General features: G+C 35.3%; 1 protein-coding gene across 1 annotated transcript; it reads left to right on the forward strand.

The window, feature by feature from the left end:
- The first annotated feature begins 21,109 nt into the window (after positions 1-21,109).
- LOC112025525 (probable lactoylglutathione lyase, chloroplastic) lies at positions 21,110-26,511 on the forward strand. Its single transcript, XM_065767039.1, has 9 exons — positions 21,110-21,602; positions 22,681-22,885; positions 23,003-23,127; positions 23,317-23,381; positions 23,571-23,783; positions 23,937-23,984; positions 24,187-24,294; positions 24,487-24,627; positions 26,112-26,511. The coding sequence occupies exons 1-9, from the start codon at positions 21,443-21,445 to the stop codon at positions 26,151-26,153; spliced, it is 1,107 nt and encodes a 368-aa protein (XP_065623111.1). The 5' UTR covers positions 21,110-21,442; the 3' UTR covers positions 26,154-26,511.
- The last annotated feature ends 210 nt before the right edge of the window (positions 26,512-26,721 follow it).

Raw genomic sequence — 26,721 nt, forward strand, 5'->3', positions numbered from 1 at the left:
TGTGCATTGGTTGAGTTTGGTCATTCAAGTGATTTGCCTTGAGTTAGTCAACTTGAATGTCCGGATGTTCATTCCAAGTGTGAATGAGCATTGTGATCACTTGGTTATAGTGATTGCATGTTTTGGTCTTGCCATGGTTTATTGCTTTACTCTATTGTGCTTGATCACATTATGCTTGTTCTATTTGCATTACAAGTTTTTCTACAGACAATGAACTGATTGTGTTGTTATGTTTCAGGAGTTCTTGTTCTTATGGTTCTAAAGCTTCATAGATTCTAGAGTTAGGTGTGAGTGAGTTTTCCAACTATTCCCAACTCACGCGCTAAGTCTAGAGTTTGTTTTAGGGTTTTGTCACGGAATAGCCAAAGGGGGAGATTGTAAGGTTGAAATTTATCAACCATCTTGTTGGCTTTATTCCATGCTAATTTGCTTGTAATTTAAGCACTTAGTAACCCTGTATTTAGGTGGGATCATTGTAAGGGTAATGTGTGAGAAGATGTGAAGAAAATCTCAAGTATGTACAAGAAGGCAGAGTTTCGCAGCTAGGACTCGCGCTAACTCGCGGCTTGCAAGCCGCCAAATGCTGGCACGTGAGATGCACACAGGGAAGTTGAAGGTCACGCCAACTGTCACATTACAGACAAAAGTTCCAGGCTGGCTAGGCCGTTACGTCGCGACTTGAACTCGCGACTTAGACAAGCCGCGAATTCAAGCCGCCAATCAGCCCGTTTGGCAAAAACTGACTCTTCGTATTCCAAACACACACCACTATATATAGACCCTTATACCCACTAAATTGAGAGAGCTTCTAGAGAAAATTTTTGTGAGAGAAACTCTAGAGAAAAACAAGATTGCCTTATCCCCAATCTTTACCTTAGAGACTCTACAAATTCATCTACTCTCTTCCTTTCCATTGTCATACTCTTGAGAGGTCATTGACCAAATCCTTATCTCACCACACCTACGTCTATGAGAAGGTTCATTTGGTGCTAAGGGAAGCAGTTTGAAAGGGACTAATGGTTATTGGTTGATGCTATGGGCTATAGCAGAATCTGGTAAGCTAGAAAAGAAAAAGGTTCGGCGCAACCTCATTGGAGCAAGAAGCTTGGAGGGCCTAGGTACCTGGGTAGATTAGGCTTGGAGGGTCTATTGCTATTCATGTATCCCAACTACATTTTCTAGTGGATTATTGACCGCTTGGAGGGCGGCGGAGAGGTTTTACGCTGAGGGCTTCGGTTTCCTCTTCGATAACACATCGCGTGATGTCTTTGTGTTTGCATCTCTCTTCCTTTATCTTTGCCTTTTACTTTCTGCTGTGGATGTGATTATAATTGGCTTAGATTGTTTATCAATTCTGTGTTTAGCTTATGTTCATGTTCCGTACATTAATTGTTTGATAATAAGCTTGAATTGATATTTTGTATTTTGGGGTTTAAATGTTCAAGAGTGTTTTAGACACATATTGAACTTTCAACCCCCTTTCTTACATCTTTAACATCTATACCCTTCTCTTCCGCCAATGGCTCTACAATGAGAGAAGAAGCACTAAGTCGTACAAATCTCTACTCAGAGAGACTTGGGAAAGGTCTACAGGAGACTCAATGATGCTGACCGAGTTGGCTGTACAGTTGAAAGAACAATGGAAGCTATAGCAATGATCTTCTTGCGAGTTCCTTCAATTGAACAACAAGATTTGTGCGATCTGGGCACCGCAATCTATTGTAATTTTTGTCGGGTTTGATCAAGCACATGGAGGAGACCATCTGCAAGATTAGAACAATGTGTATGTGGCTTGATTTTACTGTAAGAAAAATATTTAATAGACTATTAATTTCTCATGAGAAGTCAGATTACTCTTCAATAATAGAACATTCTAATGTTGATTTTTTTTTTTAATGGATCATTTTGAAGGTTTTTTCTTCAGTTTTGTATTTTTTTTTTTTTTGAGGGATTCATGTTATTAAACTGTCCTTTCAATCCCATTTAGAACATGTACATCATGTGTTTGACAAAATGTCTCACTCACTCTTGCATTTTTCTTTTCATTCCCTTTTTTCAAACTTGGGCTTCTTCCTCTACAGGTTGAAGATTCTTCCATGTTCAAATAATGTAGTGAAATGAGACTTAAATTTATATTGCTAAAATAACTCTCTTTTTCCCCTTTTGGGTATTTGGATTAAATTGGTTTGGGTATCTATCTATTTTCAATAAGGCTGAAGACAACTACTATACAGTATGAGACTGAAATTCATATTGGTAAAATAATTATTTTTTTTTCCCAGTTTTGCTAATTACCTACCATGAGTCATTGATTTCTCTGTTGACAAATGTTTTTCTCTTTTTGATATACGTTAGATAGGCTCAGGCATTAGGACAGAGGTTAAAATATTCATGAAAGTTATGCCACTATGTTCATATTTATTTTTGTATTGTAGACAGTTTAGCCTCACTATACACACTTTACCTTTGAATCTTATAAGCTTATAAATAGATGAACGACAATACCTTCTTTGATCTTGAAATATTGCTGGTATGTCTTAAGCCAAGTAGAAATTATTTAAGCTTGCAATCTTACTTATTTTAAGATAGTATCTAATACCATTCTCATCCTGCATAATCATATTTAACTGAGTTATATTTTAGATCAAGTTACATTTTCAACAACAAATAAATGCATGTGTATGTATGATGTAGGACTCTGCACCATAATACGTTTGAACAATGCAATTTGTTTTAATGGCATTTAAAAAAAAAAAACAAATAAAATTTAGTTATTGTAGGGATTGTTTTATATATCTTTCAGTTCAATTATAGGAACATGGTCATGTTTATATGTCCTACTAAAGTGTCCTTATAAAATCTCACCTTGCCAAATCATGCAATTATTCTTTGAAACTCTGTTTCCATCTGTGGCGGTGGAGCTTATTCCTTACTCTTGGCTTCTGAAATAACTAAGTGAAGAATTTGTGAACATTCTTTGAGGTATGAGGTGAATAATTCAATAAAGCTATTAATTCTTTATGGTTTCTTTGTTCTTAAAAAAAATTATTTCTTTACTTTTACTTCCCATGAATATGCTGGGCTTATAATGGATGGTCATAATATGAATTTTTTTGCCAATAAATCTGTGAAGTGAAATCCATGACTTTGATTCTTCAATTAGGTTTGTGGTTACCATTTATATAGATATTAGTTGTCCATTCATGCTGTTTTCTAGGATTCCCTCCTTAATTTATCTCAAAACTTGAATAATAGTTAAATTTTGCTTTAATAATTTAGGAAATGGGAGGAATTTGATGATAGAATTGTAGTATCATTTGTTCAGTCATGAAAGATTATGTTTTCCATGTTTGGCCTTCATTCAGTGTAAATAGAAAATCTATATCAAAATATACAATTAACTGGAGCAAATAATTTATTCAAATAAAACTTAGATAAGAAAGTTGAATTTTGTAGAAGAGTTGAGTGATTGGTAGGTACATTGAATATTAAACAACTAAACAATATAGCTTTAGGGTGAGTATGAAATACATGAATGATACTAACTTAATGCCACCAATTTTTTGATTTTCACTTGAATTAATGAGGTTTGTGCTTTGAATGGTTATTAAATCAATGCATGTAGGAAAAGGAAAGTTGCTTAGTATGCTGCATTGTGATTCTTTTATTTATCTGTAAAATATTCATGCGATTTGAAATGTTGTTTATGAGGTTTTCATGTAATTCTTTTATTTATCTAGGAAATTAATCTAGAAATCCACACAACAAAAGCAAATTTAAGCCATATACTTGGCCTAAACAAAACATGACCAAGGCAAATTTAGGGATGCATATCCTTTGAGTTATCAAATATGCTTAGACCATATTCATGTGATTTGAAATGTTGTTTATGAGTTTTTCACTTGCATATACTTCTCCAAGAATTAATCTGGAGAGAATCCACACAACAAATTTAACCTATATATTTGGCCTATACTAAACATGAATGTGGCATATTTAGGGATGTATATCCTTTGATTTATCAAATATGCCTGGACTATATGAGTTTCTAAGTTTCATTTATTCTTTGGCTGAGATTATGAGTTCCTTTTTGAAGTATTATTGTTAATTTTGAATTGAAAAGATTGATAATGTTCTTCCTTTCTTAGCTTTTTTTTAACATCCTGATAAAGTGGTTGATGTGGTATGACTAGTCTCATATTACACTATAAACAAATGCAAGAATATTATTTCATTTATTAATCCAAAAGGACCAATACTAAATAAATTATGATCAAATTAGAATTGATTTTCCATAAATAAATTTTAAGTAAATTAGGTAATTTAATTTTTACAAGTAATCCAATTTCACAACTAGCCCATGCATTGCACGGGTTAGCAACTAGTTATATATATATATATATAGTTAAAATGAATTACAAAGTTTGAAAATAATTTTTTAATGATAAAATTTAACGATGGATTTATAATTTTTACATGTAGATTTGAAATGAACACATTCAAAATGTCATTTCAAATCCAATTACAGGTGATTTGTTAGAAATAATCTCAAAACTCAGTTCATCATTTATTGTTAACTTCGTGTCAAATAATTTTATTTTAAAAGTTATGAGTCCCCTTTTTCAGACAGTTTCCGGACCCAATGTTGATGTGGGACCTTGGGTCACTAAAAATGGGGGCTGGATAGATGTTGGGTGAACTGGGCTTGGCTTACCGTGGCTTATTTGGACCGTTATATGAACCAATCTGTGCACAAGACAAATGAACTCTACAATATATATATATATATATATATACATTTGTTGAGTAAAAGAAAGAAACAATAAGTACACAGCATAAAAATAAGCAATGATGGCTGTGAATGCTTCAAAAAATTTATATTTGATTAAGTCAATTGTTAGAGTACATTTGGTCCCACTTGTGAGAATACTCCACAAGGTCCAACAAGCCTCAAAGATCACAGACTTGGCTAATCCCCTTTGGGTTCCTAAGACTTATGAAATTTGAGTCTTTTGAATTCGAGTGGTGCCTTGAATGTTTTTGCTATTGGACCTATTACAATGCCTCTCTTCTCTCAATGAACTCAACTTAAAGCTTAAAACTCTCTTCTTGTCTATTTTTTGGGTCTCTTGTGCGTAATGATGCCTACCTCCTCATGTTTCCCTTGCTCCTCTTTTATATTGCTCTCTGAAGACCAAAATTACAGTTTTATCCCTTGCTTCTCTTGGTAACAAGGCTGAGTCCCTTTGTTTGAAACCTTGGTGGCTGTTCCTTTCCTTGTCTTCTCTCATTTCATTCTTTTGAAAACTCACTCCCTGAAAGTGCATTGGTGGATTTTCTACTGATAGAAGCTTACTTTTCAACAAATTAGGTCCTCCTCTAAGGTCAACATCCCATGGTCTTCTTCCAAGGCTAAAAGGTTATTTCGATGGCTTTAAAAGGACATTTCAAAGGTCCTAGAACCTTGATGTTGACCCCTCTTGGCTTGTTCTTTTCCTAGAATTGGCAAAGATTCCTCATTGCAATGGGTGAGCTTGAAAAGCCTCTGATCATCTTTCCTCTTACTACATGTCCCTTGCCTTACATGAGGTCGTCAATTGTCCCTTTCAATTCTCTCTGCCTCTGAAGGAGCTTGATTTTGATAGGACATCCAATAGCTCTTTCTTTCTTTTCCCTCTTTCAAAGATACATATGATTTGTTCCTAGACTACCTTCTACCTCTTCCATATCCTTCTCTACATTTTCAAGCTTTCTCCCCAAGGACCTGCTTCCTAGAGGATGGGTGACCCGTCCATGGCCCAAGCTTTTGTTTTCCTTCTTTTTACTTCTTTCTTTCACCTTCCTTCTTTTTGGGCCTTTTGGCCTTTCGGGTCCTTCATAACTTCACAATCTGGGCCTTCTTTTGTTAAGGCTCGCAATCCTTCCTTGCCTTCATGGATTGGACTTCCTTGTCACATTTTGGACCTCAATAAAAGTTTATTTTTAAATCCTCTTGTCCAAAAATTAGTGCTTCAAATTCCTTTTGTTTCTATATATTTTTGGAATTGTGATCACATAAGAGTTAAGTTTTATATTGTAAAACAATTAATGATGCAAGACTTTCAGCCCAAATAAAAAGAATGGTTACTAAACAATCTCCTCTCTCTATATTATACATTTTTGTTGATTTCATTTAAACTTTTAGAAAAGTCAATAGAACATCATATATGTTATATAACATCAATCAATCAATTAATATATATATATATATATATAAAAGCAGAGACCTTATATGGGAAAGCACAATGTTCTGCCAAGTGGCACATTTTATATAAAGAGAATTGAAATATTCTAAAATGTCACGTTAGAGATAAGAACAAATTAAATATTGACTTTTTGTTTCATTTGGTTCAATGTTCAAGATTTTTCTAATTAAAAAATAAATATTCTTTGTATCCTTTGGTTTAGTTTTTCAAGACTTTTCATCTCTCACAGATACAAACAAATCTCTTTGCATTTTAATTCACCATTTTCATCTCTTGGACTTCTACTCATATATACCTACTCATAGCCCTTCATGCCATCCCATATCAAATACACACAGACCAAGAAAGGGGGGCTTGCATTTTGTATTGAGTGAAAATGGCAATTATGATTTTGATGTTAAGGTTGGATGTTGTGGATTTGTGGGTTTTGTAAATGATGTGATTAACTGTGGGTGTTTAGGATGTGTATTTTGTTTTAGAATTAAAGAGAAAGAGAAAGACACATTCTATATCGACTTTTATTCTATAATATTCCTCAAAAGTTTTTTATTTCTTATTACTTCAATTGAATAAATGATATGTGTGCAATTTATAATTGTTGTTTTTTTATGATGAACTCGTTATTAATAAAGTTATATAACAATTATGCTATAATACTTATACAACATTTTCCAAAACCATCTTACATAAAACATTACAACATTATCCGTTCATCGCATGGGTAACTTATTAGTTGAATATAATAGGAAGGACAAAAGATTTTCATAGTGGGTTATTCTCAGATCTAGTAAATAATGGAGTTTTTGGAGTCCTTCTGGAAGATTTATTTTGAGCTCGTCACAATATTGAACATGAAAATATTATAGTGCAGAGCGGTTATCTAATTGATTTGTTAGTGACTTAAGATTGGGCAGCATGGAATAATGTAAGGACTTAAAAGAATCTTATGATTTTGCAACAGCCCATCTAGAAAAACTATCAAAGCAACCATGCCATTAAGCACATGTGAAGAAAGTGAAGTGAGATCTATAATGACCTAATTAACATTGCATTGTTTCTACTTCATTCCCTGTTCACCTTTTCTCCGAATTCGGCATCCATTATAAAGGGAATCTTTTCAAGGAAGGCAACAATAGGAAGGACAAAAGATTTTCATAGTGGGTTATTCTCAGATCTAGTTAATAATGGAGTTTTTGGAGTCCTTCTGGAAGATTTATTTTGAGCTCATCATATTGAACATGAAAATATTATAGTGCAGAGCGGTTATCTAATTGATTTGTTAGTGACTTAAGATTGGGCAGCATGGAATAATGTAAGGACTTAAAAGAATCTTATGATTTTGCAATAGCCCATCTAGAAAAACTATCAAAGCAACCATGCCATTAAGCACATGTGAAGAAAGTGAAGTGAGATCTATAATGACCTAATTAACATTGCATTGTTTCTACTTCATTCCCTGTTCACCTTTTCTCCGAATTCGGCATCCATTATAAAGGGAATCTTATCAAGGAAGGCAACAATATTTCACCGTCTCTATGGATTTCATTGATAAGATATTTCACGACATTGTAAACATTGCATTGTGTACCCCTTACAACTTGGTCCTTCATTCCACAATGATGTTGGAATTCTAAAGCCCAAGGTTGATTTAGGGCCTAATTAGATTGAAATTGACTTGAGGAAAATGTTTTAGGAAAAATATAACTCTTTTATGTATAAAATAAGCTATTTTTGAAAAATAAAGACTATGGAAACCCTAGGGCATGTGTACGCATACACGGATATGTGCACGGATGCTCAAGCTCTGCATATGCATGCTTCATGCATAACTAGGAGCTGTTCCAAACCCTTATTTTTTTTTTTTTTTACTATATAAAGCCATACATTGTAGCTTTTCAAAACACAGAGAAAATCCTAAGGTAAAACACAAGATTCACTAGAAATAATGAATCAAAGAGGGAATTGTTAGGGTCATATTTTATGTAATTGGCTAATCATTTGACAAAATGTACTTTTCTTGTAATTGGGTAAATCTAAGTTAGGTTTTATACATCAAAAAATATGTTGTTCAAGCATATCAAGTGTTCATATTAAAGTCATAAAGATTGATCCAAGAAACAAGTGACGAAAAATTATTTCATTAAGTCTCGATAGATAGCTCGACAAATACTGCTATCGAGACTAAATGAGAAGCTTGACAGATGGCTTGATAGAAGCTCAATCTATCAAGAATTACAATTTTTAGATTTTTAGATCTGAAATTTGGCCCTAGCTTATGTATTTTTTTAGGGTTTCTTTTCTCACAATCCTAGACATATATAAGGCTTATTTTAAGAGCTGTCACACACGAATATAGAGACCAAGAGTTTATTTTTCTCTATAAGAAGCTACTATGTTTGTATACCATAGGGTTTTGTAACCAGCTGCTTCTAGATCTTCATTATTGATGAAGTGAAGAACTTTACAATCAACAACATCCATTCAAGTTGCTAGAGTTAGTCACGTACTGGGATCCATGCAAAAAGGTTAGTCATAGATTGGAGATTTGTGCATCAAAGGAGAGAAAGCTACTACAAGATCAAGCCCAATTGAATATTGGAGCAAGGGTTCAACTATAGGTTGGTATTTCGGGACAGGCTAAGGTAATGGTAAGACTCTTTATACTTGTAACCGCTTGATTGTGGATTAGTGGATTCTTGGAAATGGTGACCTTAAAATCACCTGGTGGGGTTTTTTGCCTTGCGAGAGGTTTTTCCCATTTGTCAACAAACTACTATGTCAATTTAATTTCCACTGCATTTAGTTTAAATTTTTTTTTTTTGTGCCTCCAAGATTTGCATGCAATTTAGCCTAATTAATCAACTTGGGTAATTGAATTAATTAATTGGGGTCAAGCTATCTTAATCTAACAAGTGGTATCAGAGCAAACACACTCTGATTAGGTTTTAATATTTGCTATATGATCCATTGACCCTTATTGTTATGAATTATGAGCAATCCTTGATTATTCCTCCTTTATTTGATGGTACTAACTATGCATACAGGAAAGTACGCATGAGAGACATTTTGTAGTCCTTAGATGAAAAAGTCGGCTAGTAGTTGAAGTGGGTTGGACTAAACTTGATGATCCACCATCATCGTGGGATGATACTAAAATCAAAGCTGCAAATTTTAACACTACAACACTAAATGCCTTGTTTAGCGTTATGACCAATGAGAAATTCAAGAAGATCTCCTCCACTAACAGTGCAAAAAAAGCATGGACTATTCTTTAGAATACCTACAAGGGTACAAAACCTGTTAAAAACTCTAAACTCCAAAGGCTCATTACTAGCTTTGAGGAAATAAGGATGGACGATGATAAGTCATTCAATGAATTCTAGACCAAGCACAAGGACATATTGAATTCAGCATTTAATGTTGGAGAACAGATTCCAGAGTCCAAGATTTTCAGAAAGATTCTTATATCTTTTTTGTGAGATTTCATGCTAAGATCACTGCCATAGAAGAATCAAAGGATCTTGACTTTATTCCTTTAATAGAACTGATTGGGAATTTGCAAACCTATGAACTAGGTTTAGTAAGGGTTGGCAAACATAGCAACGGCAAGAACATGGCCTTAAAGGTCAAGAATGATGATAAAGATGAATTGTCTGAAGATAAGGACATCAAGTTCAAATCATACATCACTAGACAATTCAAGAACTTCATCAAGAATGCGAATGTTAAGGCAAGTGACAAGGATCGCAAACAATCTAGATTTTCTCAATTCAAATCTCAAGACAAAGGCAAGAGAGAATTCGAAAATGCTGGACAAAGCAATAATGTTCCTACTGGGCCAAAGTGCTACGAATGTCAAGGATATGGACACATGAAGCAAGGATGTGCCACATATCTCAAATCCATTGGCAAGAGCAAAGCCCTAGCTACCACCTGGAGTGATATAGAACCAAAGGCAGATTCTGATGATAGTGATCAAGAGGGAATAGTAGAACTGATTCTCCTGAGGAAATACAAGAACTAATTGATGAGGAGGAAGAGCTAATGGAATCCAAGTTTTAGAAGATGGAAAAGCAAGATAACATTCACACTGCCTAATCTAAGTTGTATAAGGTTTCTGAGAAGCATGAGAAATTTTACAAGTTAGCTACCAAGAAGCTGAGTGAAGTAGAGTTGGAAAGAGGAACTCTCCACCAAGGTTGATGAAGCTAATCAAACCATCGGAGCACTGCAGTTTGAAAACAACTTTCTAGCTAAAAAGGCCAAGAAATTGGATATATAATTGTTTCATGTAAGAGCTTAATTTGAAAGGACTTCAAGTGCCAAGCTAGATGAAATGCTCAACTTCCAAAAAGCTGCATCTGACAAAACAGGTCTAAGGTATGATCACTCTCTCTCTTCTTGCAGTACCTCTTTTAATGCTTTAAATAGAGTCATTTTTGTCCCTCCTGAAAATAATGATAACTCTAACCTAATTGAACCTAAAACTGAAAATGTGAGTGAGACTAAAAATGATAAGAGAAAATCAATTCTAGTAGCACCCCCTAAAGTAGTTAAGAAAAAGACTAAGCAGAATGATCATCGCTCTACCAACAAGAAGTCTCAATAAAAGAAGACACATTTTTGCCATTACTATGGAGCATCTAGGCACACTGGTCCAAATTGCTATAAGTGGTTAGCCATTCAATAAAGCAGTAGTGTGTCCTCCTTTGGGAGTCAAAATCAACTCCAACTCTCTTTGGCCCTTCTTGGAAAACTTCTTAAGGCTATCAAGTTGCTCTCAAACTTCAATGGATTTAACTCTTCTTCTTATCTATCTGAACAAAAGTTTATGCAAAAGAAAGGTTCTCCATCCAGGACTCCTATCTGGAAGGAAAAAGATTCCAAGTGATTTTTTCACCTTCTTGTTCTCATGCATGGTCGTTTGGTGTATTTTGAGTCAATATAGTTTTTGATGTTTTATTGTGTTTGTTTTGGTACATTGTTTAATGTTTCTTTTAATAAAAAATATTGAAAATACAAAAACAATGTGTGCCTGTGTATATTGGTACTTGTGTACCTTGAATGGCCTTTAAAACAAAGTCTGTTAACTTCGTATTTAATAGGCCAAGAATGTATTGATCCCTTATGATGAATTAACCAATTAATTAGCCAAATTCATTAATTAATTCAATTAGCATGCAATAAGCGTGGTAGCATAAACAAATCACCAACTAAGTTAAAATGCAGTGGAAAATAAATTGATATGGTGATTTATTTACGAATGGGAAAAACCTACACGGCAAAAACTCCATTAGGTGATTTTAAGGTCACCATTCCCAAGAATTCACTATTATCACAACAAGTGGTTACATATAAAGGAATCTCAATACCTTATACTAACCTTTAATTGAACCATTACCCCCCAATACCCAATTGGACTTGTTTTATAGTGACAATTTCTCCTTTCAATGCGCGGCTCCTAGTATGTGACTAACAAATTCGATGCGCAGATCCCAGTATGTGGCTTTCTCACCAACTTGAGAAAGATGTTGGCCACAAAGTTCTTTAGTTCATCAACACGATGAAGATCACGAAACTTCTTGGTTACAAAACCCTAAGGTGTACAAACACAGCAACTTCTTGAATAGAAAGATGAACTAGGGTATATGTCTCCAGTTCACAATATGCTTGTGAAAGACTTTTGCATTGAGATGCATCAGCTGTGACGGCCCTTAAAACAATCCTTATTATGTTTAGAGTTGTGAGAAAAGAAAGTCCAAACATCTATTCATGGATTGAAGTGAAATTAGATCTAAAAAACTAATTTTCATAAACCTCGACAAATACCCTATCTATCGAGCAGCTATCAAGCATCAGGCTTAAACAGCCTTTTAAAGATACTAGCTATTGAGATAGCTGTCTTAAAATCTAGCACTTCTTCACTTGATTGTTGGACAAACTTGTATAGCTTTAACATTTGAACTTGAAACCTTTCCTTAAAGCATTAAACACATCATAAATCTACCCAATTACAAGTAAAGTGTGTTTTGTCAAAGGATTAGCTAATTTTATATTGACATATGTTCCTAACATGATTCACATATGTCCTAACAATCTCTCCCTTTGGCAATCTATGACAAAACCACAACAAACAAATGAACATATGAGAGAAGTTAGAAATCACTCAACTCATACTCACTTTTTTAATAAAAGAAAATCTATCCTATCACAAACTCTTAAAAAACTTTGCAAGAAGAGAGTTCATGGCAAGAAGACTTTGACAATCTGTATTTTTGAAATACTTTAAACAAAACTTATGACGGCATCTTAGTGCGAAACAAAAATAAAAGATTGCATACAAATAATAAGAATCATGTGCATAAAGAGATAAAAAAAACAATATATGTAAAGATAGATGAATAACATACATCAACATATATATATATATATATATATTCAAAGATAAGTACAATGTATGTCAAATGGTCACAATGCTGGTATACATGAGGTAAATGTAAAAGAAGGAAAAGAAAATACTTAATAACCTCACTACATCCCTCAAAATATAAACATTTCCCCTAACAAAAATCTCCTATGCTAACTCTTCTCCTATGTACATAACTACTCTCATATCGAAAACTACTCCCCCTTTTTGTCACGAATGACAAAGGGTGAGTAAATCAAGCAGTCATCTCGTCATCACTGGGCGAGCTAGTATCCTCATCCTCATCATCATCATCGTTGTTGGAGTCACCATCATCATCCTCATCCTCAAATGCCTTCGGAGAAGGAGAGGGAGACTCTACGTAGCCACCAAGGCGAGCTTGCTATCGAGCAATACAGCCGACACGGGTGTTCACTTGACATAACTCATCACTGAGTGTGTCAAGGCGAGCATCCATGCGCTACAGCTGTGCCATGACTGCCTCGAGGGTCACACCATTCGCTAATGAAGAACGTACGGATGTGGAAGGAGTGAAAGAAGCTGGAGGAGTCGTTGTCTTTATCTGCGACTAGTTTGGTCCAATCTGGGCCTCACTCTATCTAACGGTAGTGGCATCTATGGCATACATGACCGAAAAATGAGGAGACTTAAGATAAGACACAAAATCTGCATGATAGTTGAAGGAAAAATGAGCTTATCACGGGTCACTGTATCCCTATAGACATCTATGAGGGATAGAATGAAATGAGAGGAAAAATCAATGGTAAGCCTCTCAAGAAGGGACAACAAAAATCAAGCACGAGACTCTGTGATAGAGTTATAGTGAGACAATAGATGGAGAATGAATTTCATCACCATGTTAAGGAACCTTGAACCTTTTGCAAAGCTTGAGCAATGGGTGTTTTGACGGTCACCCCAAGATGAAGGTGTCTCACAGAAAAGAGACGAGAATTCGTCTTTGGAATGGGTAGTGCCTCGGATACAATATCCGTAGTGACTATGACGCGTGTACCTCGAACGCAGGTGATAAAATGAGGTACAGAATAGTCAAATTTGTGTATATTGGACTAAAACTCCTATATGATCATGGAGTGACAAGTGACCGGGATGTCATACAGTGACTTCCAACCTCGACTATAGATGACAATGGGAAGGTCAGTATTGGAAAAATCCAATAAAATGACTTGGCGTTCCTAATGAATACCTCATCATGAGAAGTTCTCCGAAAATTCCTTACCGGCTTTATCATCACAGAACTTGACGTAAGATGGAGTAGGGTTCGAGGGGGATGAAGAAGAAGATGCCCCTAAATGAAGAGGGTTCTGGGATGGAGTAAATTTGCATTTGGTGCCATAGAGCAAACTAAAGCAAGAAAAAGAGAGGGAGAGAGAGAGAGAGAGAGAGAGAGAGAGAGAGATGCAGAAAAGAATCAAACAAATCAATATATGAATATAAAGAATTAAAGGTACATGTGCATGAAAATATAGCACACATCTATAATGCACGAAAATATAGTTAAAATGCAAATGAAATGCAATGCATGATGATTTAAAGTCATTTAAACAAAAAACTGTCCCAAAAATTTCACAAAAACTCCAAAATTTTGAAAAAACCCCAAAGTTTATCAAAAATCCCAAAAGTTAGGTCAAAAATCATGAAATGCTTCATAAGAATAGAAAGAGTAAGATCATACCAGATGAAGAATTGATCTCTAGACCGAAAAACTTTTGGATTAGAGGTTTGGAGTGAGAGAGAAAGGTTTTGGGAAGAGAGAGAGAGATGTTTTCTGTCGAGAGAGATTGGTGAGAAATGAGAGAAAATTGCACGGACCCCATATATAGAAATCCCAGTTTCTCAATGGATCGAGAGGTGTTGAGAGCTATCGAGAATTAAAAAGCAAGAAATAGCTATCGAGCAGCTATCGAGAGGTCTCCACAGTAAAAAGGGCTCGATGGATCGAGAAGCTATCGAGTATCCAGAAACTTCCTCGATGGATCGAGTAGCTGTTGAGAAGCTATCGGGATTGAATCTCAAGAATCTCGATGGATTAAGATTATGATAACCACTATCGAGAAAGGAAGCTCAAAAGGCTCGGTAGATAGCCTAGCTATCGAGAAGCTGTCGAGATTGCTTAAAAAAGTTTTTCAAAGAAGAGAAAAACACAAACATGAATGCAATCAAGCATGCTATTCAACCAAAGATCCAAACAACATTTTGAGCTCTAAAAAACATCTCTCATTAAAAAAAAATGTCAAGCATTTAGATCTAAAACACACACACACACACACATACACAACAAGTCTAAACAATTTTATATTTTAAAAACAAGTTAAGATAGTTTAGTGAACATACGTTAACACATGTATTCCTTGTGATGGTCAAATCACATTGTACTTGCACATGTATCAAGAGTAGCAAAGAATGTTGTGTGTTGTGTGTGAAAAACATCGCAAGATTGCGTAAGTTTCTAAATGTTATGACGATTTAAGATATGAAAAAATCACTTTAACTTATATACAATCATAACTATTTGATGGGGACTATCACATTCGAAGTACATCCTATAACTTCCATATCTCCTAGAAGACACGCTTGCAATCATATATAAATCATTTTAATTCTTTTTTTCTTTTATATTTTTTTCTTTGCATATTTTTCTTTTAAGCAAACCATGTATGGGCATATAAGAGAGAAAAGAGAAATTCCCAATGATATTAATCTTTTGACATTGCACTTTTGCTATGCCGAAGCATACAAATGTCATTTCATGATTGGCAGGCAATAGTGATGAGATTGTTATTTATGCCTTTTTCTTAGGATTTTCTAGTCCTTCCCATTAAAAAGAGTGGTACGAGTGTTAAGCACAAGATATTACTTAATTTTACTCATCACAAACATGAGCCATAAAGCTCACTTGCTTAGTTGTGCATAGAGATGCTCATCTAAGCTACAAAATATATAAAATTTAGAAAACTTTGTTTCAATGGCCATCCAAGGTACACAAACACACTGTTTTTGTATTTTTTTTTCCTTCTGATTTTTCAATTTTTAAAATTTTTTTTTTTATGAAAAACAGAACAAAGCAAAACTGAAAAATAAACAAACAAAAACATGTTAAACAAAGCAATGCATAAAACTAGACTGACTTAAAAACAGGAAAGCAAAACACATAAGTAATGCAAAATCAAAAACAAGAAGGGGAAAGAGAAAAAGTGACTAAATCACTTGGAGCCTTTTTTCCTTCCACATCTTGGAAGAACCTTTCCGTTTTGCAAACCCTTGATCTGGTGGTGAGGGAGAAGAATTGAAACCATTCAAGTTCGAAAGGAACATAAGGGCTTTGAGTAGATCTCCTAGAGGAGCAAAGGAGGATGGAAACTGATTCTGGTTTCCCGATGATATCATACTATTGCTCTATTGAGTGGCTAACTAAAGGGTCTAGATCTAAATATCTGGATATGAATAAAAAATTGGATGACCTTCTTCTAAAATAGGAAATTTTCTGGACTCAAAGATTTAGAATTTCTTAGTTGAAACATGGGGAAAAAAATAAAAAAAAATTTCATTTCAAAGCATCCTAATCCATGGAATCAAAAATGTGAATGAACAGTGGGTGGAAGAGGTGAAGGAAATAGCTGAAGTTGTTACTAACTATTTTGATAGTTTGTTTAATGCAAGTGTATGTGATCAGATTCAGGAATGTCTTAATGCGGTGGAACATTGGATTACTCCTAACATGCATCAGATTTTGTCCAGTGAATTTACTGTTGATGAGATTAAAGCAGCGTTATTTCAAATGGGACCTACAAAGGCTCATGGACCCGATGGTATGAATGCTTTATTTTACCAAAAATTTTGGCATGTAGTGGGAGATAATGTTGTCTCTTCTGTGTTGGATTATCTGAATTTTGGTGTCATACTCCCTGATATTAATCACACTAATATTGTGTTAATTCCCAGAGTGAAGAATCTTGAGAAAATGTTTGATTTTCGGCCTATTAGCTTATTCAATGTTGTTTATAAAATTATTTCTAAGGTGTTGGCTAATAGACTGAAACAAATTCTCCCAGCTATTATATCACCTACTCAGAGTGCATTTGTCCTAGGACGCCTCATCATTGATAATATCTTGGTGGCCTATGAGACGTTGCATACCATGCATTCTAGGAAATAAGGCTCGCTTGCACTAAAGCTAGATTAGCAAGGTGTATGATTGAGTTGAATGGTCTTTTTTACAAGGCATGATGCAGAAGATGGGATTTCCCGACATATGGATTGGTTGGGTGATGGGTTGTGTCACCACACCGTCCTTTTCTGTTCTTATTAATGGTAAATCTTATGGGAATATCAACCCATCTAGGGGTATTCGTCAGGGTATGATGCTGTCAAGGGCCGAGAAGGAAGTGCTTATAAAAGCGGTTGCCCAATCCATTCCAACATATGCTATGAGGGTATTTCAATTACCATTGAAACTATGTGACGAATTGAAAGCAATGTGTGCAAAATTTTGGTAGGGATTAGGTTGGCAATGAGAGGAAAATACATTGGAAAAATTGGAGTTTTTAGTCTTGGCCAAAAAATGAAGGTGGGATGGGTTTTAGAGACTTGAGATTCTTCAATCTTGCCAAGCTAGCAAAACAAGGGTGGAGGTCGCTGCATGATTAAAGTTCTCTTTTATTTCAATGCTTTAAGGCAAGGTACTTTCCTCGATGCAATTTTTTGGATGCGGTTGAGCCACCAAACTGTTCGTATGCATGGAAGAGCATGGTTGCTGCATTACCTATTCTTAAGTGTAGGTGTTGTTGGCTTGTGGGGAATGGTGAATCCATTAAAGTATATTTAGATAAATGGATACCAAACTACCCATCAAATAGAATTCTCCATCAGGGACATGACGTTGATAGGGAGATGATGGTATCAGAGCTTATTGATGCTGATTTACATGCATGGAGGCGTGATATGATTATGGAAAGATTTTGTAGAGGAAGCTAATTCCATATGCAAAATTCATTTGAGTCGAAGGAATATATCTAATTCAGTTGTGTGGTTGCATACAAAGAATGGGAAGTATGCTGTTAAGTTGGGGTACTGTGTTGCAAGGAAAGTGTTGAGGAATGATGATGGGGTAGGTAGCTCTGGTGGGGCGGGTGGTTAGCAGGTGTGGAAGAAAATTTGGCAATTGCATGTGCCAAATAAAATTAAAATTTTCAGGTGGAGAGCATGCCAAGACATTTTACCAACTCAAGCGAATCTAGTCCGAAGGGAAATAATCGCTGAAAGGGGCTGTCAACGCTACAAAATGTACCCGAATCTGCATTACATGCAATTTAGGAGTGTGGGGTTGCACAGGACGTGTGGGCTGGCTGTGCTATCAGTTTGCAGAAGTGTACCACTATTTTCCATGACATTGTGGTTTTGTTTGAGCATTTATTGGACAGGTTATCAACATATGATTTTGAGGTTTTCCCTGTTCAAGTTTGGCTTATTTGGAATCAGAGAAATTTGATTGTACATGGCGGACAGATAAGGGATCCGAAGTGGCTGAACCAAAGAGCAAAGTACTTAGACGAGTATAGGAAAGCGCAAGACCAGATGAACCTTCCCAACATGGCGACACAGCCCGGATAGAGCTGGGAACCTCCTCCTTCATTGGTGTATAAGCTTAACTTCGACGCGACTATATTTGATGGGATTCAGTGCTCGGGTTTTAGAGCAATAATCCGAAATTCATATGGTGAAGTCATGGCTACAATGTCAGTCAAAGGGCCTTCAGTCAGTAGCAGTGAAGAGGCAAAGGCATTGGCTTGTCGAAAGGCTATTGAGTTTGCTATGGAAGCTGGTTTTTCAAAGTTGATAATTGAAGGTGACAATTCTACAGTCATGAAAGCGGTGGCAGGCTCCTCAGGTGGTTATTCGTTGCTAGGACATGTTTATGAAGACATCCAATGCAACCTTCGTGGGCTGCACTCAGTCTCTATAAGTTGTGTTAGATGAGGGGGAAATAGGGTAGCGCATAACTGAATACATCGAACAATTTTTCCAAAGATGGTTACCCATATTGAGGTATTTATTATTATTATTATTATTATTATTATTTAAAAAAGATCAATGCCTCCTTTCAAGGTTAAATTAATGTGTTTTTTTTTAATATATATAATTCAATAGTCGGGAGCAGGGAGAGGGAAAATTTGAACATTGGACATCTTTATTGGAAATACAAGAATGAGTCAATTGAATTACAAAACTCTTAACCTTATACTTCATTGATTAACAATTTACCATACAAGATAATGTTTTCTTTTGGAATGTATGGGTGATATTGCACCTAGCATAGTGATTTAGCCTTTCCAAAGTACAAGGGTCCATTCATGTCTCTTAAATGTCTTAACTTGATTACATGTTCTATTTATTAACTGAGACACATCAGGTCGTGTCAATCATAACATAACTTGTTTATTAAACAAGTTATATGAATAGTGTCATGTCAACTTATTTAATGAACAAGTTATGTCCGGGTCAAGGGATCTCATCAAGATTAATAAACAAAGTATTTTTTCTATCAAAATTACAAACTAACATTAGAATCAAGAGACCCCTTGTGTACAACTAGTTTATTAGCTGGTGTTTTATTATGATTTTGGTCTCTAAACATTTACATTATGTGTTGGTCCCTAGTGTTTTAAATGCGCCAACTTCCTGTATTTTTTTATATATTTTATTTTAATGTTTTATCCTGGTCAAGTCATGATCAACCATATTTTATACTTATAAAACAAACAAGATTGGGTGGGACCCGAAGCCCCAAAATCAGCCTCCTCAAGCTAGGCCTCCTTGGCGCCCTCCAAAATCGGGGTGGTACAAAATCAATGTGGATGGAGCAATTTTTAGAGACCCCCACTGCTGCGGGATAGGAGTAGTTATCAGAAATGATAGAGGGCAAATTATGGGAGCAATGTCAAAGAAACTGCTTCTACCCTTGGGGGCGTTGGAGGTGGAAGCCAAGGCAACCGAGGAAGGGATTATACTAGCAAGGGATTTAGGCCTTAGAGAAGTGGTTGTGGAAGGTGATTCCATGACAGTAATGTCTGCTCTATCAGGCGTAAATCAGCCCCCAAGCTCTATCCAAAAAGTGGTTCAAAGCTCTGTAAGTTTGCTCCAAAGTTTTAAGGATTGGGAAGCAAAGTATGCTAGTAGGAATAGCAATGTTGCTGCCCATCAGTTGGCTAGGAATGCGAAATTAGTTTCAGATACTGTTATTTGGGTGGAAGACACCCCCCTGTAATTGTAAACCAAGTGCTCTTGGATGTAGCTCCAATGGGCTGTTGCCCCTATTAATGAAATTTCAATGAGTTTGGCTATCAAAAAAAAAAAAGATTGGGTGGGACAGCCTATCAAAAAAAAAAAAAAAAAAAAAGATTGGGTGGGACAGTGACTGACCTTTAGTTCATTTGATCAATTACAAGCAGAGGAAGCATAAGCTCCCAAACCTTTCCTTTTCTGATGATCATTGTGATCAACAAACATTGGTGCTGGCTTAAATAGTTTAGTAAATTTCATATCTGAGTGTCAGTATGAAAGATGGAAAATATCCCCGTGGTGAGAAGGCAGCTTAGTCTTTGCAGTTCATCTATCTCTTTTGGCACAAAATTGTAAATCATTCTTTCTCTGCTTAGATCCAAACTAGTAATCTACTGGAGAGAGGCATGATGAATCAACAACTTCTACTAAAGGGTATCTACTCACCAATGCAACCCGGAAATCTTCTCTCAAAAGTTTTGAACTGCCATCTGAAGCTAAGAGAGAATATGGTACTTTACCTTGTGTACCCGCAAGGGGCAAAGAGTCTGGGAAATGAAGCAGGTGGGCGGAGCGTGGGGTTGGGCTGACCTATATATATATATATATATATATATGAAAAATTACACTTTATTTCTCTTAAATTATGACTACTTTTACATTTACCTCTCTAAACTATAACTCATTTTACACTTATCTTCCTAAATTATGACTCATTTTACATTTATCTTTTTAAACTATGAGAATGCATACTTATTTTTCTAAACTATTACTCATAGGATGAGGTACAAAATATTACATAAGTAATAGTTCAGAAAAATAAGTATGAAACAAATAATAATTTAGAGAGCTAAGTATACATTTTCATAGTTTAAGAATGTAAGAGTAAAAAGATGTATAGTTTAGGTAGGGGTAAAATATAATTTTTCATGTACAAAGACAAAAGGACAAAATAGTTTAACCATAAAAAAAAAAAAATTCACACAAATGGGCCTCTTTGTTTGTAATATCGGTAAAAAAGAAAGTAAGAAGAAGAGGGCGGAGTGTGTGTGGAGCCCCGGCCCATTGTGGATAAGAAAGTTCGGGAAGCAAACAGCAGAGCAGTGGTGGGAGATTATTACGTGAACCACGACAGGACTCTGCCCTATCGAATCAAAATAACTCCTCACCCTCACTCCAACTCCGACTCCAACTCTAAAACACACACACACACACACACACTCTGTTTATGAACGCAACGCGAGTACGCAACCCCACCGTTTTTATTCTCTTATATATATATACCCTCCAATAAAAAAAAAAAAAAAAAAGTTACTAATAATAAACAAAACGAAGGCCTTATCTGACTGACTCTCAGACGACTCTCTCTCTCTCTCTCTCTTCCACTTCCCAGACGACACACACACACACAGCCGCATATAGACATTCTAGTCATACAGAAATTTCCACAAACACAAAGAGTGCAAGCTGAGACATGGTGAGGATAATACCCATGGCGTCAACCATTGGACCTTCTCTCTCCTCCTTCAAATTCGCTTCTGCTTCTGCTTCTCCTCGCCTCTTCTCCTTTTCTCTCTCTTCTTCTTCTTGCACCATCCCCTCTCGCCGTCTCTCTCTTTTGCATCTTGGTAGCGGTGAGTCAAACCCTCTTTTTCCTTATCTCTGTTAACAACTTTCAATGCAATTTGGGGTTTTTTTTTTTTTTTTTTGGTGATGGATTTTGGATGTTTTGTTTGTTGTTGTTCTATATGATAATAAACAGAATTCTCATGCTCAATTACATACATAGGATTTGATTGCTTGAGATAAACATAGTTTGTCATTGTGAGAGCTCATAACTCAGGCATTGATACATTGCCAATGTACAATAGTAGTCTGGTATTAGAAATTCTTGCCACTCTCAATGCTAATGAAAAATTTCAATTGCGTTTGTTTCATTTAATTTATGTTTTTTAATTAATTGAACATAGATTTTGGGGTTGCATCTCTATCTATTTCACTTAGTGCTCGTTTGTTAACGCACACTTAGTATTTTTTTTTTTTTTTTTTTAACTTCACTTTTGTTTAGGTGTACAGCTTTTTAACCACCACACATCTTTGATGCGATGGTGACTCCACAAGAGTATAAGTGCTTGTGGGGTGTGAGGAACAAGGGCCAAGATTCAAGTCTTTAGAGAGGAGCTTTTATATTTAGATTATGGTAGAGTAGAATTTTTATCTTATATCAACAAAAAAAAACAAAAAACAAAAAACAAAACAAAAGAAGCTGAAAAATAAGTTAAACCAAATAAGCACTTAAGTTAATATGAGACTTCAAAATTCATTCTTTCTTATTTGAGGAGTAAGTGCCATTTGGGACAAAACTCAAGCGCACAACTTTTTAGAACTCTTTTAAAAGCTATGTTTGGCATTAAAAGCTCATGATGTGTTTTGATTGTGACTGTGGTAGGTATTTAAGAATTTGAAACTCTAGATTATAATGCAAATGAGTTGTCACCCCTTTTTCTCATCATTGTTGTGGTTGAAGCGATTGTATCATCTTTTACATGATATGGGTTTTCTATTTAAAATAAATTTTCATGGCTTACTCCTCGGATATTAAAAAACCATGGGTCTCACATCATGCTATGTCATAGGAAACACTAGTATATTGATGGTATTGGAATGTTTCAGAAATTCAGACAAAATTAATGATTTTGAATTGTTATCCAGCTGTTCCACAGTCACATTTCTTTGGTCTGAGAGCTGCTAAGCTTTTGAGAAGAGAGGGTAATGGCATGGGGGTGGCAGCAGCTGGAAATGCAGCCCAAGCAAGCACAACTGCTACCCAGGAAAATGTCCTAGAGTGGGTCAAGAAAGATAAGCGAAGGATGCTCCATGTTGTTTACCGTGTTGGAGACTTGGACAGGACCATAAAGTATGCTTTTTCAGTATAATATGAATTTCTCTTATCATACTATATATATCATCTATTCTTTTAAACAAATACATTGAGAGGGAACCTAGGATTAAGTAAAATTCCTGGTGATTGCAGATTCTACACAGAGTGCCTGGGAATGAAGCTGCTGAGAAAACGTGACATACCAGAGGAGAGATACACAAATGCCTTTCTTGGATATGGACCTGAAGATTCTCACTTTGTTATTGAACTCACTTATAGTAGGCCATCTAACTAGAACTTAGTTTTGTTGATCTTTATGAACAATGAATCTTCTTGTGGGCCTTTCATGAAATACTAAAATAGTGACATAAGGACCGTACTTGGTCCTTGCATGAAGTTTTTTGTAAACATTTCTGTGCTATCAGTGCATTTTGTTGATATTCATTTTGATTGACTAATGCTTCCAGATTATGGAGTTGACAAGTATGATATTGGAACTGGGTTTGGCCACTTTGGTATTGCTGTTGAAGATGTGAGTTCCTGTTCTTGAAAAAGTTTTCATATCTTCTTCCTTTAATCATATGGTGGATAATATTCTTCTCATCCTGTTGTATGTGAGCTCCTTAAATTGCACTTTAGTCACATATGCCTAGACTGTTCTCTAGATTGTTGTTTCTTAAGAGACATGTGCTGGAGTTTTATCTTCGTGGTCTCTGATTAGGTTGCCAAGACTGTGGAACTCGTAAAGGCTAAGGGTGGAAAAGTAACCCGAGAACCTGGTCCTGTCAAAGGTGGCAGTACGGTGATTGCATTTGTTGAGGACCCTGATGGTTACAAGTTTGAACTTTTGGAGAGAGGGCCTACTCCTGAGCCCTTGTGTCAAGTAATGCTCCGTGTAGGTGACCTTGATCGTTCCATAAATTTTTATGAGAAGGTGAGTTTTGCTGTGCAAGATTGGGCAATGTGTAGTCTCCATTGTTAAGCTACCTTTTTATTTATTTATTTATTTATTTATTTATTATATATATATATATTTCTTAAATGTTATTTATGAAGTTCTCAATCTGTATCTCCTTTTATTATGTAGGCCTTTGGCTTGGAACTTCTTCGCAAACGAGACAATCCGGAGTACAAGGTATCTATATCTTGACATGATGGTTCAATGTATTGACCTATAGATATATATATATATATATTGTTTTTAATGTCTTTCATAACTGATAAAGATTGTTAAAAGATATTTCCAAAGAAAGAAAGGATCCCATTTTTGGGAGTTATAGTTGGTTGCTGTGTTTATTTCTACCTTACTGATTTAATTTTCTTTGGTTTTCATCTAGTATACAATAGCTATGATGGGTTATGGCCCTGAAGATAAAAATGTTGTTCTGGAATTGACATACAACTATGGGGTCACAGAATATGACAAGGGAAATGCTTATGCTCAGGTAGAAACCATACCCGCACCTTCTCTCTCCTAAAAAAAAGGGGGGGTTTTCTTCCCCTCAAATTTGTCATTAAGGTTTCACTGTTGGATGCATGGTATTGAATATTGTTTTGCTTGTTATTGTCAATGCTATAAAGTCTGGTATCATATATAGTTCATTGGGCCTGGCGACTGATTTCTTACATTGTTACAGATCGCAATAGGCACAGATGACGTTTATAAAACTGCAGAAGCTATTAAGCTGTCTGGGGGCAAGATTACCCGGGAACCTGGACCATTACCAGGTATCAACACCAAGATCACTGCATGCTTGGATCCTGATGGTTGGAAGACGGTATGGCTTGTAAAGACATTATGTTTTTCTGATTATGTCTGGGATTTTTTTCTTTTCATCAGTGTTTTGTATATGTTTTTGATAAGTAGCCTAAGTACATGGGAAGTATGCCAAAGCTATTCAACAAACTAAGACCAAAAATTACAAATGTCTATGAATTCCAAAAGAGAAGAATAATTTATATCCCTATGCTCCTAACCCAATCATAAAGAGATCTAAGGAGGAAAAAAGCTTCAATTGAAGCAACGGGGATTTTATCCCTTCAAAAGACCTAGCATTATGTACCTTCCAAATGCACCACATTAGACAGAGAGGGATGGCATTCTAAACACCTGCATCTTGGTGGCTCTTAAAACCACCAGCTCTCAACAAGATAGGAGGTCCTTCACTGAGAAAGTATTGACCCAAGAAATTAAAAATAAAGAGAAAACCATAGACCAGAGATCCCGTGCCTTATCCACAAAAAGTAGAAGATGGTTAATAGTTTCTGCATCCATTTTGCTCATGCAACATAGATCAACAATGATGATGTTTCACTTTTGATGGTTATCCATACTGATAAGTTTACAATGAGCTGTTGTCCACACAAAGAAAGCGAATTTTCTAGATACTTCAATCTTCCCAATAGCTCTCCAAGGAAAAACCCCCTTATGGTCTCCATTTAGAGCATCTAAGAAAATATGTAATATCCAGTACGTCTTTCAACGGTTTTACATATATAACTTGATTAGCTTTTTGCTGCGGTCGCAGTACCTCTCACTTCTGCTAGAATCTTTGAAGAACAGTTCAGAAAAAAATATTTAATTAATGATATAGTTGCTTTAAGAGTACATACATAGGTATATTTACCTGGATGCATGTATGGAAGGCATTTAGGGTTAGGTCAAGAACACTCAAAAAGTAGACAGCTTGCTAGTTGTTGCTGCTATTGGATTCACTGCTTGGATATCTGCCAAGTTTAGTTGCTATGCTCAATGTTGGTTGTTATTTTTCTTTTTCATATTTGAAATTCTATTTTTTTAACACTGATTTATTGTTTAAACCCTTCTTTATATATGCTTTATAAGACTCAATACTACAACACAAGCATGAAAATTTTTGTAGCTGTAGCCTTTATGGTTATAACTTATAAATGAGTCATAATTTCAAGAGAAGTCTTAGTGAAGAAGTGCTCATCTTAGTGAAGAAGTGAGGATTGACTTAGTTTAAGGTATTAGGAAAGTTTCCTTTAGGTCAATGTTGGGGGGTGATAGAAAATTGCAAGAGAAAGAAATGGCTCAAGGTCATCCAAGCATGCTAACAATGATTAAATGATTACACACACACATAAGCAAAGTAAAATTTTGAAATACAAAATCTTATTATTAATTAATTTGGTCCTTTCCTCTTTCTGGTAAGAGAAATCAATCAGGAAGTTTTCTTTTCTGATCTTACTTTTATGATTCAATTAGTTTGATACTTAATTTATTTGTCCTATTTTGCAGGTTTTTGTAGATAATGTTGATTTTATAAAGGAGTTGGAGTAAGTTTTAGGAAAATATCTTACCATGCTTGTGACAATGAATTCCAAATCTCGGGCCTAAACGATTCTTGGAAGTCGTGAGAGTGTATCAAATCCATTTTGTAGATAAGATTATAATAATTCCGACAAATGATTGTTGTTGTAACAGATATATTCCAATTAGTTTCACAGCTTTGTAGTTTGAGACAAAAATTATCTGTTTAATTAGTATTTTTCTTCATATATTTCACATGAAAAAGAACTTCCTTGCAAATTACCAATGTAAGATTTGGCCACCATTTCAAACAAGCTGATCATAAGCAAAATAGATTCTGGGCTATGCATTGTTTTTCGCTTAAGAAGTTTGGTGGAACTTTTTATCATTTTGGCTTTGGCTGGTGGTTAAATTGTGAAGATCTTTAGTTTATTTATTTATTTAATGAAAGTCATTTTTGTTATATAACTTTTTGTCTAGGAAATATATATATATATATATTTTATAATAGGTGTTGAGAGAAAATCCAATTAGGTTTCAAATTTGAATTTAATTAGAGTCTAATTTTGCGCGCTTTGTCCCATCTAATTTAAATTTT

The sequence above is a fragment of the Quercus suber genome, unplaced genomic scaffold, assembly GCF_002906115.3.
Source record: "Quercus suber isolate HL8 unplaced genomic scaffold, Cork oak 2.0 scaffold_767, whole genome shotgun sequence".
Classification (NCBI taxonomy): Eukaryota; Viridiplantae; Streptophyta; class Magnoliopsida; order Fagales; family Fagaceae; genus Quercus; species Quercus suber.